Consider the following 15,066-nt stretch of genomic DNA (forward strand, 5'->3'; position numbering starts at 1 on the left):
TCCAGGTGCCTGGGACGGGGCAGCGCATTCGGAGCGGAGCGATGGGGGGAGGGGCCGTCTGACCCAAGGGGGCTGGGCTCGAGCCCCGACACGAAGGGGGGTGGAGACTGGAGCCAAAAGCAGGGGGCGGGGCCAGCGGATTGTGGCAGACGGAGGCGGGACGACCTTGACCCCGCAGCCTGAGAATGGTTCGGCCCGTTGCCATGACTCCCGCCGCTCAGACACAGAGCTTCCCGTCCGTATCAGAAGAGAAGGTCCCGTTGCCATGACTCCCGTAGCCCCGCCCCCCCGCTGTCCCTAGCGCCGTTCCAGGGGCCCAAGCGGCCCGGCTGCCTCCCGCTCCCGCCGCATGGAGGAGCCCGCGCGGGTGAGTGACAGCGACTGGCCCCGGCCGCCACGAGCCCTCAGCCGGGACCGGGGCCCCTCCGCGGTGCGGCCCTCAGGCCTTTCCCCGTGGGAGCCCAGCTAACGGAGAGCTCTGGGCCGCCCCCTCGGGCCCCCCCCCGGCCTCGCGCCGCCCCCCCGGACCCCCCCCAGCCCCGGCCTCGCGCCGCCCCCCCGGACCCCCCCCCAGCCCCCTCGGGCTCGCCCGACCCCCGGCCGCGCGCTGCACCCGGGCCCCCTGCCCCCGGCTGCACCCCGCTCTCCCTGGGCCCCTCCAGCCCTGGCATTGGCTGCACCCGGGCCCCCGGACCCCTGCCCCTGGGTGCACCCTGCCCTCTCCGGGTCCCTCCAGCCCTGGCATCGCGCTGCACCCGGCCCCCTGCCCCCAGCAGCACCCTGCCGCTTCCGGCCCTGGCATTGGCTGCACCCGGGCCCCCTCGGGCTCTCCCAGCCCTGGCATTGCACTGCCCCCGGGACCCCTGCCCCTCCGGCCCTGGCATCGCGCTGCACCCGGCCCCCTGCCCCCGGCAGCACCCTGCCGCTTCCGGCCCTGGCATTGGCTGCACCCGGGTCCCCTTGGGCTCTCCCAGCCCTGGCATCGCACTGGCCCCGGGACCCCTGCCCCTGGGTGCACCCCGCCCTCCCCGGGCCGCCTCGGGCTTCCCGGCCCCTGGCATCGCGCTGCACCCGGGCCACCTCGGGCTTCCCGGCCCCTGGCATCGTGCTGCACCCGGGCCGCCTCGGGCTTCCCCACCCGTGGCATCGTGCTGCAGCTGGGCCCCCTGCCCCCGGCAGCACCCCGCCCCTTCCGGCCCTGGCATTGGCTGCACCCGGGCCCCCTCGGACTCTCCCAGCCCTAGCATTGCACTGCCCCCGGGACCCCTTCCCTGGCATTAGCTGCACGTGGGGCCTCCAGCCCTGGCATCACCCGCAAACACACACACCCCGCCCCCATGTCTGACTGCGGCCAACCCTGGGCTCCCTGCCGGCTCCAGGGTTCCCAGAGCTGTGGGCTCTTCCAGCACCTGTTACAGGGGTCCCGGCCTGCCCATCAGTCTTACAGACTTGCCAAGCTCTGTGTGGGTCCAAAGTGTGTCTCTCTCCCCAGCAGAAGTTGGTCCAATACAAGGTATTACCTCACCCACCTTGTCTTCCAGATAACTTTGTTGTCAGCTGGTTCAGCCCTTCGCTGGCCCTGCCCCTTGGCATCACTCCAGCCCTGGTGCTGGGTGTTCCGGTTCTTCTGCTCTCCACTCCCTGTTCCCTCCAGGTTTTAATCCATTTCACTGCTCCCCTCGAGGTTACTGTGCATTTAACCAGGGACAGCTGCCGTCACATGTGGACTAGACTGGCCTTGTTTGCGTTAAGGGCAAAATGGTGCCTGACGTTGGGCTAGATAGGAAATGTCTAATTTAAAACATTTTCTAGGAGGATGGGTTTTTCCAGTCTAGACAAAGCCCATGTGGGCCTTGACTGAAGCGGGTAAGTGGGCTGCAGCAGCTAAACCTGGAGAAGGTAGGCTGAGCAAAATACATGGAAGTGATTTATATCAGCCCCATTTAACAAGGGACTGTGACCCCAGTGTATTCATAGAATCACAGAACTGGAAGGGACCTTGAGAGGTCATCTAGTCCAGCTCCCTGCACTCAAGGCAGGACTAAGTATTGCTCAAGAACATTTTGAACAACTGCCCAAATTTTAATGTAGAGCTGTCTCTGTAGCAAATAGATATAGGTATTTGCTAGGTGAGGCTTAGGTATAAGTTAATAAGTAGTGCAAGAAGCCTGCAGTCTTCAAAGACTAGTAGCTTTGCCAGATTGAAGCATAAGGCCCAAAAGCCTTAGCATAAGTCTTAGCATAAACAGCTAACCAGGAGTAATCCTGGATCATAAGATATCATGAGATAGAATGTTGTAATGAACAAGTATGACTAAACTGATAGGTAACTGCTGGATGCCAGTTGATTCTAGTTTTGGATATTTTAGGATAGGAACATCAGCAGATGTTCAACCACAAGAATGCGATGGCAACCAATTGACATATATGCTAATAAGCTTGAGGTAAATGGCATAATAACATATATATGATAACTATATCAGAGGAGAGCACCCTCAACATTATTGGGGTGAGGAAGTTTAACTATGGATAGAGGATGCCGGACATCTTTATGAATATTCATGGCTGCCATGTAACCCTATAATAGCCTACCCTCTTGGGATCTTCTTGGCATGCCAGAGGTAGGACCACTCGTGGCTCACCTGTCTCATTGATCATAGATATCCACAAGGGATGGTGAGGGTATACAAATGCTCTGCTGCAGGACGTCTCAACCATTCTGTATTATCTCTACCCATTTTGCTGGATTGGAGTGTTTGTGATTTTGCTGATTGTCTTAAAAAAACATTACAAAGTCAAGAGGCCTGTGCATGTCTTTCGCATGCACATCAGGGTCCTCACAGTAACTCTGGGTCTGATCTTGAAGCAGAACCCTTCCAAACCACAGAATGCTAACTTGGGAATACTGATTAACATACAATCAATAGATCAGGCAACACCTGTCTTTCTTTAAAATTTCCAAAATTGATTAGCTGGGAGCTGCTATCAGCCATCATTAAGTGATTACAGAAATCCTTGAGTTTTGGAATAGAATCCAAACAAGTATATGGTACGTGAGTCTGGTCATCTCTATGGTATATTTTTGTATCACTTCCCATAACAGGACATAAGGGCAAGGATCCTCACATCCCAAATCCCTCTCATCAAACAAGAGTCATCAAATTTGATATGATTAAATGCCTTTGGGAGTCATATGCTTCCATCACATTAGTTTTATTTGTTTTCTGCACTGCCATTAAGTACACATTAATTACAACTTAACTTTTACTGGTTCAGAAATATTATGCCCACACAAATCTTTCCCAGGAGGAAATGTTTTAGATGTTTGAGTAGGTTACATTTTGATGATTTATTCCGACAGGAAAAAATACAGGTGGAAGACATACTTGAGAGGCTCAAGGAAGAAGGAATCGACCCTTCAGCTTCTGCAGATGAACAACTTTGTTATGTTTGGCAATTATTCCTGCGTAATGAAGACAAGTTACGGTCTGCTAGTCAGGACTTAGAGGACCTTAGACAACAGCAAGCAGAAGAAATGAGAGAGGTAAGAGCTAATTGACATTAGAGTAATCTTCATTAATATTTGTGCTTTCCATTATGATTTCACTTTTAACCAGTTACTGATCCAGGAGAGGACCTTCCCTCTTATCCCATGACTGCTTACTTTGCTTAAGAGCTTTTGGTGAGGGACCTTGTTAAAGGTTTTCTAAAAGGCCACATACGCGATATCCACTGGATCACCCTTATCCACATGTTTGTTGACACCCTCAAAGAATTCTGATGGATTGGGGAGGCATGATTTCCCTTTCCCAACAAATCATGTTCAGCCATGTGTCTGATAATTCTGTTCTTCACTATTGTTTCAACCAATTTGGCTGGTACTGAAGTTAGGCTTACTTGCCTGTAATTTGCCAGGATCGCCTCTGGCGCCTTTTTAAAATATTGGTGTTTACGTTAGCTATCATCCAGTCATCTGTTACAGAAGCTGATTTAAATGATAGATTACATACCATACTTACTAGTTCTGTAATTTCATATTTGAGTTCCTTCAGAACTCTTGGGTGAATACCATCAAGTCCTAATGATTCATTACTGTTTAATTTATCAGTTCGTTCCAAAATCTGCTCTATCAACACCTCAGTCTGGGACAGTTCCTCAGATTTGTCACCCGGAAAGAATGGCTCAGGTGTGGGAATCTCCCTCAAATCCTCTGCAGTGAAGACTGATGCAAAGAATTGATTTGGCTTCTCCATAATGGCCTCGTCTCCTTTGAGTGACCCATTAGCACCTCAATTGTCCAGTGGCCACCCACATTGACTGTTTGGCAGGCTTCCTGCTTCTGTTGTATTTAAAGAATTTTTTGCTGTTAGTTTTTGTGTCTTTTGCTAGTTGCTCTTCAAATTCTTTTTTGGCCTGCGTAATTATACTTTTACACTTGACTTGACAGAGTTTATGCGGCTTTCTATTTTCCTCAGTAGGATTTGACTTCCAATTGTTAAAGGATGCCCTTTTGTCTCTATGAGCATGGTTTGTTATCAGGATAAAATTAAAAATGGATTCATTTTAATGATCTGATCACTCAGTGCTAGTTAGCTGTGGATTGCATACGAATTACTCTAAATTAGGGATAATAGTGTTTTTTTACTGATCTAATGGATAATGTCAAAATGTATTTAGAAAGATTACAAAGTCCAGCATAGGTTTAAGCAGCAGGAGTTCAATTAGTTGCTGGGCATTTAGCTATCTTACTCTCTGTGGCACCTCCAGTTAAGTGTCCAGAGTCACCTGACAGTTTGGTATAGATAACATTGGGCAATATTTCTGTGATGTTACCACTTTCCTGAATACCCAAGAAATGAAGGAAAGTATTGCTGTAAACTAGGAAATACAGGGTTAAGGTACACGCCACATTATCATAACGCTGCCCTCTTTGAGCGTTGTTCCATATCACACATGCTCGTCTCTGCCTTTTCACTGTAAAGGAAAAGAGCTACCTGCACCTGCCTTGCACTCAAACATTTAGCCTACTCTCCTGACAGAATACTGCACTTGTGAAATTAAACTACTAATTCACATAGGATACCATCTAAACCTATACTTTCCCTTACCCATCATTAAACCTATGGACTGCTCTCCTACTGGCAATTCCTGGGGGCAGGCACAGGAGGGGAGTGGAGCAGATGTCTTGAGACAACCTACACAATTTTGCAATAAGATGATGCAGGCTACATTCTCAAGATACACATACCTGCCTTTCCTTTATTCGCACATACGGGCTGGGGCCCAAATCAGTCACAGCTCTGTGGTGCGCCTCAAACGAATTCCCATCTCCTCAGCTCAAAAACACACTTCTACCAATTTGCCCCACCAATACCTCCACCATTCAAACCATTCACTACAACTACAGCTCTCACACTGAATACAGCTGCAGTGCATGAAGTAACTCCCAGTGGCAGCTGCAAGCTTGAGGATGGGGACAGAGTTAAGGGTAAATGGGCATATTCTTTTACTTTGTATTTCCTGGTTTTCTGAAGTTTGAGTTATGTTGAACTTGGCGTTCTGGAGCTGTTCCTGGGACACCTTAACTCTTTGTTCACAAAGGGTTTTTGTTTTGGTTTTTTTACCGTTTAATTAACATAGGAGAAATTAAAAACAAAAAGCTTTGTGTTAAGCTCACGGGTTTCAAAGTGAGGAAGTGGCTATGGAAAATGGCACTCGTGGAAAAGTCCAAGGTTGTGACTCATTTAATTCCATATAAAAAGTTTGTGCTGTTGACAGGTACAAGATGGCTGTAACAGCCCCACAGATCACTCTGGGCATTGAAAATCAATGGTTCTTTCCATCTCGCACATAGCCTAATTAGAGGAGCAAGCTGGTCAGAACTCCATAGTTAAGGCTGCAATCAATGTTCCATTATAAGGCTTATTTTTACTCCCTATATGTGGGTGATCCCCATTCTGCTTTGAATGGGAATTGTACATATGGACCCCTATTCTTGGCACAAATATGGCCTGGCCTACATGCTCAGAATCTTCTAGAATGTATCACCCATTGGGGCTACTCACTCCTCATCTCCTCCTTTTACGTGGGGTTTGGTGGGTGGCTCTAAACCCACTTCAACTCCTTCTGGCTGCCAAAGCTGCAGTTTGCTTGGAGTATAGTTCAGGGTCAATGCTCCCCCCCATCAGTTCTGTCCTTTGGCTGCCTCTTTGCGTCCTGTTTTTCATAGTTAGCTAGCTAGTAACTTAAGCTTTTGTGTGTTTAAAACACGCACACAGATACACACAAAAAGGCGCATGCACACATGCATATGCACACACCGGGTTTTTTGGTGTCCATGCCATTGTGCGCCTCCCTAGGCTATTTCCCTTTCCCTTGTGACACTCATTGCCTCGCAGGAACACCTGCACCCCCATGTTTATCCTTATACAATGATTGTGTGGTATCCAGTGCAAAGTTTGTCATGTTGGATGTCTTTGGAAGGCTCATGATGCACTGAGCATTGTTGTTATAGTCATGTTATAGGTTGTAATTTCATGTATATAGTTATGAGGCTGAAAATTTGTCCTCATGGCTTAAAACAAGCCCAGGCAAAACTCTCCAGGAACAGAGGGGCAGTTCACACCTCATCAGGCCATGTATGGGACAAACCCAGTCTAGCCTCACAGGAACAAAACACACTGGCCTGGGCAGCAGCAAAGGATCTGTTGGACTCTCGAGTGAGTCAGTCCCCTTCCCTTAGACAGTTTGGGACTACGATGAGTTAATGCTCACCTGACCCTGGGGGGGGGCGGGCGCAAAGCCAAGAGGGAAAAAAGAACATGATAAAAGGGATGTTTGCCATCCTCTTCCTCTCTCTTCCACCTCCGTCCACAGACATCACCACCAAGCGACTGAAGTGCTGATCGAAGGGGAGAGCCTGGCTGAAGGGCAACCAGCCAGCCTGTGGTGAGAAGCATCTAAGTTTGTAAGGACACTGAAAGTGTTGAGATCAGCTTATAATGCGTTTTGCTTTTATTTCATTTGACCAAATCCGACTTGTGCTTTGACTTATAATCACTTAAAATCTATCTTTTGTAGTTAATAAATTTGTTTGTTTGTTCTACCTGAAGCAGTGCATTTTGTTTGGAGCATGTCAGAAACTCCCCTTGGGATAACAAGCCTAGTGCATATCAATTTCTTTGTTAAATTGACAAACTCATATAAGCGTGCAGGGTACAGCAGGCATAACTGGACACTGCAAGATGGAGGTTCCTAGGGTTGTGTCTGGGACTGGAGATATTTGCTAGTGTCATTCAGTTGCACAATCCAAGCAGCTTACATGCCCGAGGCTGTGCGTGAACAGCCCAGGAGTGGGAGTTCTCACAGCAGAGCAGGGTAAGGTTGGCTCCCAGAGTCAAGGATTGGAGTGACCTAGCAGATCACCAGTCCAGATAACACCAGGGGAACGTCACATCCCTAATGTTGGGCCTTTCAGTCGATTTTAGTGACCCATCAGGGGAGAGAAATGAATAGAGCCTTTGTAGTCACAAAATCCTTAAACATTTAAAGAACACAAAGAAGTGCTTCTCTGTGAGTGTTTCATTTCTTCCTGGCAGAAGTGCATTGGGGTGCATACTATATGCTCAAATAAATTGGTTAGTCTCTAAGGTGCCACAAGTACTCCTTTTCTTCAAGGGTACTGTGTGAGTTAGTGATGCTAATGACTTGTTTGTAAATGAAAGTCACACATTCAAAGTCTGAAATCTTGTTGCTCTCTTTGTTTCTAGGTGGAGCATTATGTGGGCCATGTCCGTAGTCTCACAGCAGAGCGAGACGCTTTCACCACTGAGTTTGAAAAAGAAAATGAACAACTCAGAATTGAGTTTACACAACTGCAACTCCAGCAGGGTAATCCCTCTCTCCTTTCTCTGAAAGCGCTTCGGTATTTGTGCTGTAACATATGTCAGGGGCTAGAGGTTATTCAGGGAAGCTGGTTGAGTGCTGCCCTGCAGGAAACAAGAGTGATTTCTTCTTGTACTTTAAGAACTAGATGTTATAGATAAGTCTGTGTAATATACAATTATCTAGGTAGACAGAATGTATGTATAAATTAGAATCACAGAATATCAGGGTTGGAAGGGTCCGCAGGAGGTCATCTAGTCCAACCCCCTGCTCAGAGAAGGACCAATCCCCAACTAAATCATCCCAGTCAGGGCTTTGTCAAGCCTGACCTTAAAAACCTCAAAGGAAGGAGATTCCACCACCTCCCTAGGTAACGCATTCCAGTGCTTAACCACCCTTCTAGTGAAAAAGCTTTTCCTAATATCCAACCTAAACCTCCCCCACTGCAACTTGAGACCATTACTCCTTGTTCTGTCATCTGCTACCACTGAGAACAGTCTAGATCCATCCTCTTTGGAACTCCTTTTCAGGTAGTTGAACGCAGATATCAAATCCCCCCTCATTCTTCTCTTCCTCAGAATAAACAATCCCAGTTCCCTCAGCCTCTCCTCATAAGTCATGTGTTCCAGTCCCCTAATCATTTTTGTTGCCCTCCACTGGATGTTTTCCAATTTTTCCACATCCTTCTTGTAGTGTGGGGCCCAAAACTGGACACAGTACTCCAGATGAGGCCTCACCAATGTCGAATAGAGTCCCTCGATCTGCTGGCAATGCCCCTACTTATATAGCCCAAAATACCGTTAGCCTTCTTGGCAACAAGGGCACACTGTTGACTCATATCCAGCTTCTCGTCCACTGTAACCCCTAGGTCCTTTTCTGCAGAACTGCTGCCTAGCCATTTGGTCCCTAGTCTGTAGCGGTGCATGGGATTCTTCCGTCCTAAGAGCAGGACTCTGCACTTGTCCTTGTTGAACCTCATCAGATTTCTTTTGGCCCAATCCTCTAATTTGTCTAGGGCCCTCTGTATCCTATCCCTACCCTCCAGCTTATCTACCTCTCCTCCCAGTTTAGTGTCATCTGCGAACTTGCTGAGGGTGCAATCCACACCATCCTCCAGATCATTTATGAAGATATTGAAAAAAACCGGCCCCAGGACTGACCCTTGGGGCACTCCACTTGATACCAGCTGCCAACTGGACATGGAGCCATTGATCACTACCTGTTGAGCCCGACAATCTAGCCAGCTTTCTATCCACCTTATAGTCCATTCATCCAGCCCATACTTCTTTAACTTGCTGGCAAGAATCCTGTGGAAGACCATATCAAAAGCTTTGCTAAAGTCAAGGAACATGTCCACTGCTTTCCCCTCATCCACAGAGCCAGTTATCTCATCATAGAAGGCAATTAGATTAGTCAGGCATGATTTGCCCTTGGTGAATCCATGCTGACTGTTCCTGATCACTTTCCTCTCCTCTAAGTGCTTCAGAAGTGATTCCTTGAGGACCTGCTCCATGATTTTTCCAGGAACTGTGGTGAGGCTGACTGGCCTGTAGTTCCCCGGATCCTCCTTCTTCACTTTTTTAAAGATGGGCACTACATTAGCCTTTTTCCCGTCGTCCGGGACCTCCCCCGATCGCCATGAGTTTTCAAAGATAATGGCCAATGGCTCTGCAATCTCATCCGCCAACTCCTTTAGCACTCTCGGATGAACGCATCCGGCCCCATGGGACTTGTGCTCGTCCAGCTTTTCTAAATAGTCCCGAACCACTTCTTCTTCCACAGAGGGCTGGTCACCTCCTCCCCATGCTGTGCTGCCCAGTGCAGTAGTCTGGGAGTTGACCTTTTTCATGAAGACATAGGCAAAAAAAGCATTGAGTACATTAGCTTTTTCCACATCCTGTGTTACGAGGTTGCCTCCCTCATTCAGTAAGGGGCCCACACTTTCCTTGACTTTCTTCTTGTTGCTAACATACCTGAAGAAACCCTTCTTGTTACTCGTAACATCTCTTGCTAGCTGCAACTCCAACTGTGATTTAGCCTTCCTGATTTCACTCCTGCATGCCTGAGCAATATTTTTATACTCTTCCCTGGTCATTTGTCCAAGCTTCCACTTCTTGTAAGCTTCTTTTTTGTGTTTAAGATCAGCAAGGATTTCACTGTTAAGCCAGGTTGGTCGCCTGCCATATTTACTGTTCTTTCTAAACATTGGGATGGTTTGTTCCTGTAACCTCAATCAGGATTCTTTAAAATACAGCCAGCTCTCCTGGACTCCTTTCCCCCTCATGTTGTTCTCTCCCTGCCCATCAGTTCCCTGAGGTTGTCAAAGCCTGCTTTTCTGAAGTCCAGGGTCCGTATTCTGCTGCTCTCCTTTCTTCCTTGTGTCAGGATCCTGAACTCGACCTCCCAGGTTCCCATCCACTTTTGCTTCCCCTACTAATTCCTCCTGGTTTGTAAGCAGCAGGTCAAGAAGAGCTCTGCCCCTAATTGGTTCCTCAAGCACTTGCACCAGGAAATTGTCCCCTCCACTTTCCAAAAACTTCTTGGATTGTCTGTGCACCACTGTATTGCTCTCCCAGCAGATATCAGGGTGATTGAAGTCTCCCATGAGAACCAGGGCCTGCGATCTAGTAACTTCCGTTAGTTGCTGGAAGAAAGCCTCATCCACCTCATGCCCCCTGCAGACTCTCTAGCAGACTCCCACCACGACATCACCCTTGTTGCTCACACTTCTAAACTTAATCCAGAGACTCTCAGGTTTTTCTGCAGTTTCATACCAGAGCTCTGAGCAGTCATACTGCTCTCTTACATACAATGCAACTCCCCCACCTTTTCTGCCCTGCCTGTATTGTATACCATTAAAATTAAATTTTAAATCAGTTTAGAACAGACATTCAAAGTTGCTATATTTATTCAGTTAACCAAAAGGGGTCCAATCCTGCTCCTACTGAAGCCAATGAGTTTTGTCATTGACTTCAGTCAGACTGGGATCAGGCTCAGAGTTTACTTAAAAACAACTTTGAAAGACCTAATAGTGACATGGTATTCTCAGCCCTGATCGATGATGATACAATTTCACAATGTCAGTTTATGTTAGCTTCTTAATTATGTTTAATATAATTATTGTATTCATATTTCAGTTTCTGTGAGTAATGTTCCTGTTTCCTAAACCCCTGCGATCACTTCCAGCAGGGACAATTTTATGCTTTTTTAGTGACTGCTTTTCTTTGTAATTCTGCTGAATATTGTGTTTAAATACCTTTCATAGCCCTCTGCAGTTTTCCTTAACTTTTCTTTTTGTGACTGGTGTGTGTTGGATTAGTGAATAAAAGGGGAGTGATGCATACATAGTGGTGCAGTTTCTGTGCTGCATTTACATAGGGTGCAGCAGAGAGTGGAGAGGTGTCAGTAGCCTGATTCTTTGCCCTGCTCTTGACAACCTGAGGGTTTCAGGAAGTACTTTTGGTGCAGTTAGCTTGAATAGATAAAGAAATTCTGACTACTAATGGAGCAAGATTTTTCAGGACAGGAGCAGACTTGTAGCTTTACGGTATGTGTATCAGATAAGGCACCCGGTGGATTTCTGCTGCCTCTCCAAAATGAAGGGAAAACTACATCTGGCCTAGTGGACTCAGGATGTAGCCAGACACCAGTCTGAGAGGATCTGATACTAGCAGACAACTTGCTAAACACATATCTGTTATTTCATTTGTACTTGGAGATGCAAAGCCTTCTCTCACTCCTATCGTAGTCATGTGGATGGGGAATCGTGAAGAGGAGATTCTGGTAGAAATCTCAAGAATCTTACCCAGGTTGATGGTGTTTGGATGAGACTGGAAACATTTCTGGGACCTACTAGATTCAGCTATTGCCCTACAGTCAGGACCCAGACAAGAAGGAGAGAGCCCACCTGAGGGATTTATGCTTGCACTCCCCGTGGTGGACTCAGATCTTTGTAAAGTTTGGTTCTGTCCCTGGAAATCCAGAAGCTGGAAATGGAAGGCAGGACGGCCAGGGTGAATTTGAATCACACTAGGGAAGGGAAAATGAAATGACCATCACAGATGAGGACAAGGGGAAGTACTTCCACTGATCAGGGCAAGGAGAATGTGGCTACCACAGGGGTACAAGAGGGACCACTAGACCAGACACCACATTCTGGCCAATTTTTGACGTAGTGGCTGAGCAACAAGTGGACACCTCTGTGAGAGAGGCATATCTCCAGCTGGCAGGGATGGGAAGGCTGCAGACTACCCCCACTTCCCATTGGAGAATGACCTGCTTTGTTGAATAGACCAGAACTTGCAGACTGAGGGAGATACCAGCTGCCAGAACCTTCACTACCACGAAGGGAAAATCCTACAGCTGAAACATGTTGTGTCTTGTGTATCACAGAATCATAGAATATCAGGGTTGGAAGGGACCTCAGGAGGTCATCTAGTCCAACCCCCTGCTCAAAGCAGGACCAATCCCCAACTAAATCATCCCAGCCAGGGCTTTGTCAAGCCTACATCACCTAGGATGGGACAAAATCACTGTTAGCCCACTTTCTGGTCAGGGATTTACAAGGAAACGTGCTGGGTGTGTGCATCATGTTGAATGCCAATGAGTGGCACCTAGAGGAAGTTATACTGGCAAATATTCTCCTGCAGGGCTGGCCAACCTGAGCCTGAGAAGGAGCCAGAATTTACCAAGGTACATTGCCAAAGAGCCACAGTAATACATCAGCAGCCCCCAGCAGCTCCCCCACACCTGCTCCCAGCGTCTCCCACCCACCAGCAGCCCTGCGAATTAGCACCTCTCCCTCCTTCCCCACACCTCCCGATCAGCTGTTTCATGGCATGCAGGAGGCTCTGAGGGAGAGGGGTGGGAGAACGGCAGGCTCAGGGGAGGGGGCGGGGCCTGTGGTAGAGCCAGGGCTTGAGCAGTGAGCACCCCCGGCACATTGGAAAGTTGGCGCCTGTAGCTCCAGCCCTGGAGTCGGTGCCTATCATAGAATATCAGGGTTGGAAGGGACCTCAAGAGGTCATCTAGTCCAACCCCCTGCTCAAAGCAGGACCAATCCCCACCTAAATCATCCCAGCCAGGGCTTTGTCAAGCCTGACCTTAAAAATTTCTAGGGAAGGAGATTCCACCACCTTCCTAGGTAATGCATTCCAGTGCTTCACCACCCTCCTAGTGAAAAAGTTTTTCCTAATATCCAACCTAAATCTCCCCCACTGCAACTTGAGACCATTACTCCTTGTTCTGTCATCTGCGACCCCTGAGAACAGTCTAGATCCATCCTCTTTGGAACCCCCTTTCAGGTAATTGAAAGCAGCTATCAAATCCCACCCCCATTCTTCTCTTCCATAGACTAAACAACCTCAGTTCCCTCAGCCTCTCCTCATAAGTCATGTGTTCCAGACCCCTAATCATTTTTGTTGCCCTCCACTGGATGTTTTCCAATTTTTCCACATCCTTCTTGTAGTGTGGGGCCCAAAACTGGACACAGTACTGCAGATGAGGCCTCACCAATGTCGAATAGAGGGGAACGATCACGTCCCTATACAAGGAGCCACATATTAACTTCTGAAGAGTCGAATGTGGCTCTGGAGCCATAGGTTGGCCACACCTGCTCTCCTGGGTAGAGTTGCACACAGAGATCCTTACTGGCTGAGAATTAACATTGTGTCCCACATGTTAAGAGGTTTGGTGGCTACTGAAGGTAAAACCCACCAATACCACAGACCAACTGATGAAGTTTTCTCGCACCCTGAAATTAATGCTCCAGAAACTTGTGGAAATAGATGCAAAAGATGGGGATAGGTTATTGCCATATCTCCTCTTTGCAATCTGTGAGGTATCCCACATGTCCACGGGACTTTCCCCTTATTTTTGTATGGGCAGTGACCACAAGGAGAGCTGGATCTCATAGTTAAGGATGGAAGGGTCCCCCCTCTTGCAGAACCATTATAATGCAGTGCATCCTTCGGATGATGGAAAAACTGGTCACTCTGGGACCTTGAGAATCTAACTAGAGCCTGGTTTCAGAGTAGCAGCCGTGTCAGTCTGTATCCTCAAAAAGAAAAGGAGGACTTGTGGCACCTTAGAGACTAACAAATTTATTTGAGCATAAGCTTTTGTGAGCTACATATGCATCCGATGAAGTGAGCTGTGGCTCACGAAAGCTTATGCTCAAATAAATTTGTTAGTCTCTAATGGCCACAAGTACTCCTTTTCTTTTAACTAGAGCTTGTCACAGTTATGGGGCAAACTGCACCTCTGAATGTGTCCCCTCTAGGTCTTGGGCACTCACCTCTCTTGGGGTAATTCTACCCCATTTTCCCACTCTTGGATCACTTGGTGGGTTACAATCCCCCACGTATCAACCATGATCGCCTCAGCAGATCTAGCTTAGGCTCAGACCCTGCAGGTCTGTTCCCACTGGGGCTATGACATTGCTTTTAAAGCAGGCTGTTTGGTTACAGGACACCAAAGTAATATTTATGTAGAAAAAATGTTCTCTCTGAAATGCTCGTCTTAAAAAGAATACATCGGCCTTGGATCTGGTGACCAGCAGATTCCCCACTAACACCAGAATCTCTAGAGAGGGACTGTTTTTGCCACCCCTTTTTTTGGTCTGCTTCGGTTCATCTTGGCGCCTCTTGTGCTGCCCAGAGCACCTGCCACATTCCTGTGATTCATGGATTATGTGTTAGAACAGCTGGGCTCACAACCAACCCAAAAAGTGCAGATTCAGGAACCAAGAATAAAATACCTAAGCTGCTAGGTTGGGAATGGATGCATTCAGCCCTTGAAGGCCATGGTAGAGGCTCTGAAGAATCAGTTTCTACCACAAAGAAGCAACTGTGGGCACTTCTGGCAGTTAGCAGGATATTACAGACTATATGTACCCCAGTTTGCTGTCCTAGAGACTCCATTAACTGAACTGCTGAAGCAGTTGTTGCCAAAACTGGTGAATGGGACTGATCAGCTTGAAAGAGGCCTCAGTAATTTGAAAGACATTTTATGCTCCCAGACTATAATGTTACACTCCCCGATTCTGATCACTCGTTTGTGTTACAACTAGGTTTGAGGGCTGTTCTCTCACAAGAGTTTGAAGGGGAGCATTCTGTCTTATACTAAATTCACAAGCTTTTTGCCTGGAGAAACTCTGAGTTCCACCACCAAGGAATGCCTGGT

At 47.7% G+C, this 15,066-nt stretch overlaps 1 protein-coding gene across 8 annotated transcripts in view; it reads left to right on the forward strand.

Moving 5' to 3' along the window:
• Nucleotides 1–217: 217 nt before the first annotated feature.
• The window catches only part of CCDC30 (coiled-coil domain containing 30), a 136,756-nt gene continuing 121,907 nt past the window's right edge, over nt 218–15,066 (forward strand). For 6 of the 8 annotated variants that reach the window (XR_012642346.1, XR_012642345.1, XM_074975513.1 and 3 more), the window contains exons 1-3: nt 218–367; nt 3,362–3,544; nt 7,770–7,890. Coding sequence is in view for 5 of the 8 variants with exons in the window: in XM_074975513.1 (XP_074831614.1) it covers nt 350–367; nt 3,362–3,544; nt 7,770–7,890 (322 nt within the window). In the remaining 3 variants the exon portion in view is untranslated. Of the gene's footprint in view, nt 368–3,361; nt 3,545–6,876; nt 6,949–7,769; nt 7,891–15,066 lie in introns of those variants that run through there. The other 2 variants (XM_074975519.1, XM_074975517.1) reach the window with 2 other exon arrangements.

The sequence above is a fragment of the Natator depressus genome, chromosome 18 (genome assembly GCF_965152275.1).
Source record: "Natator depressus isolate rNatDep1 chromosome 18, rNatDep2.hap1, whole genome shotgun sequence".
Lineage (NCBI taxonomy): Eukaryota > Metazoa > Chordata > Testudines > Cheloniidae > Natator > Natator depressus.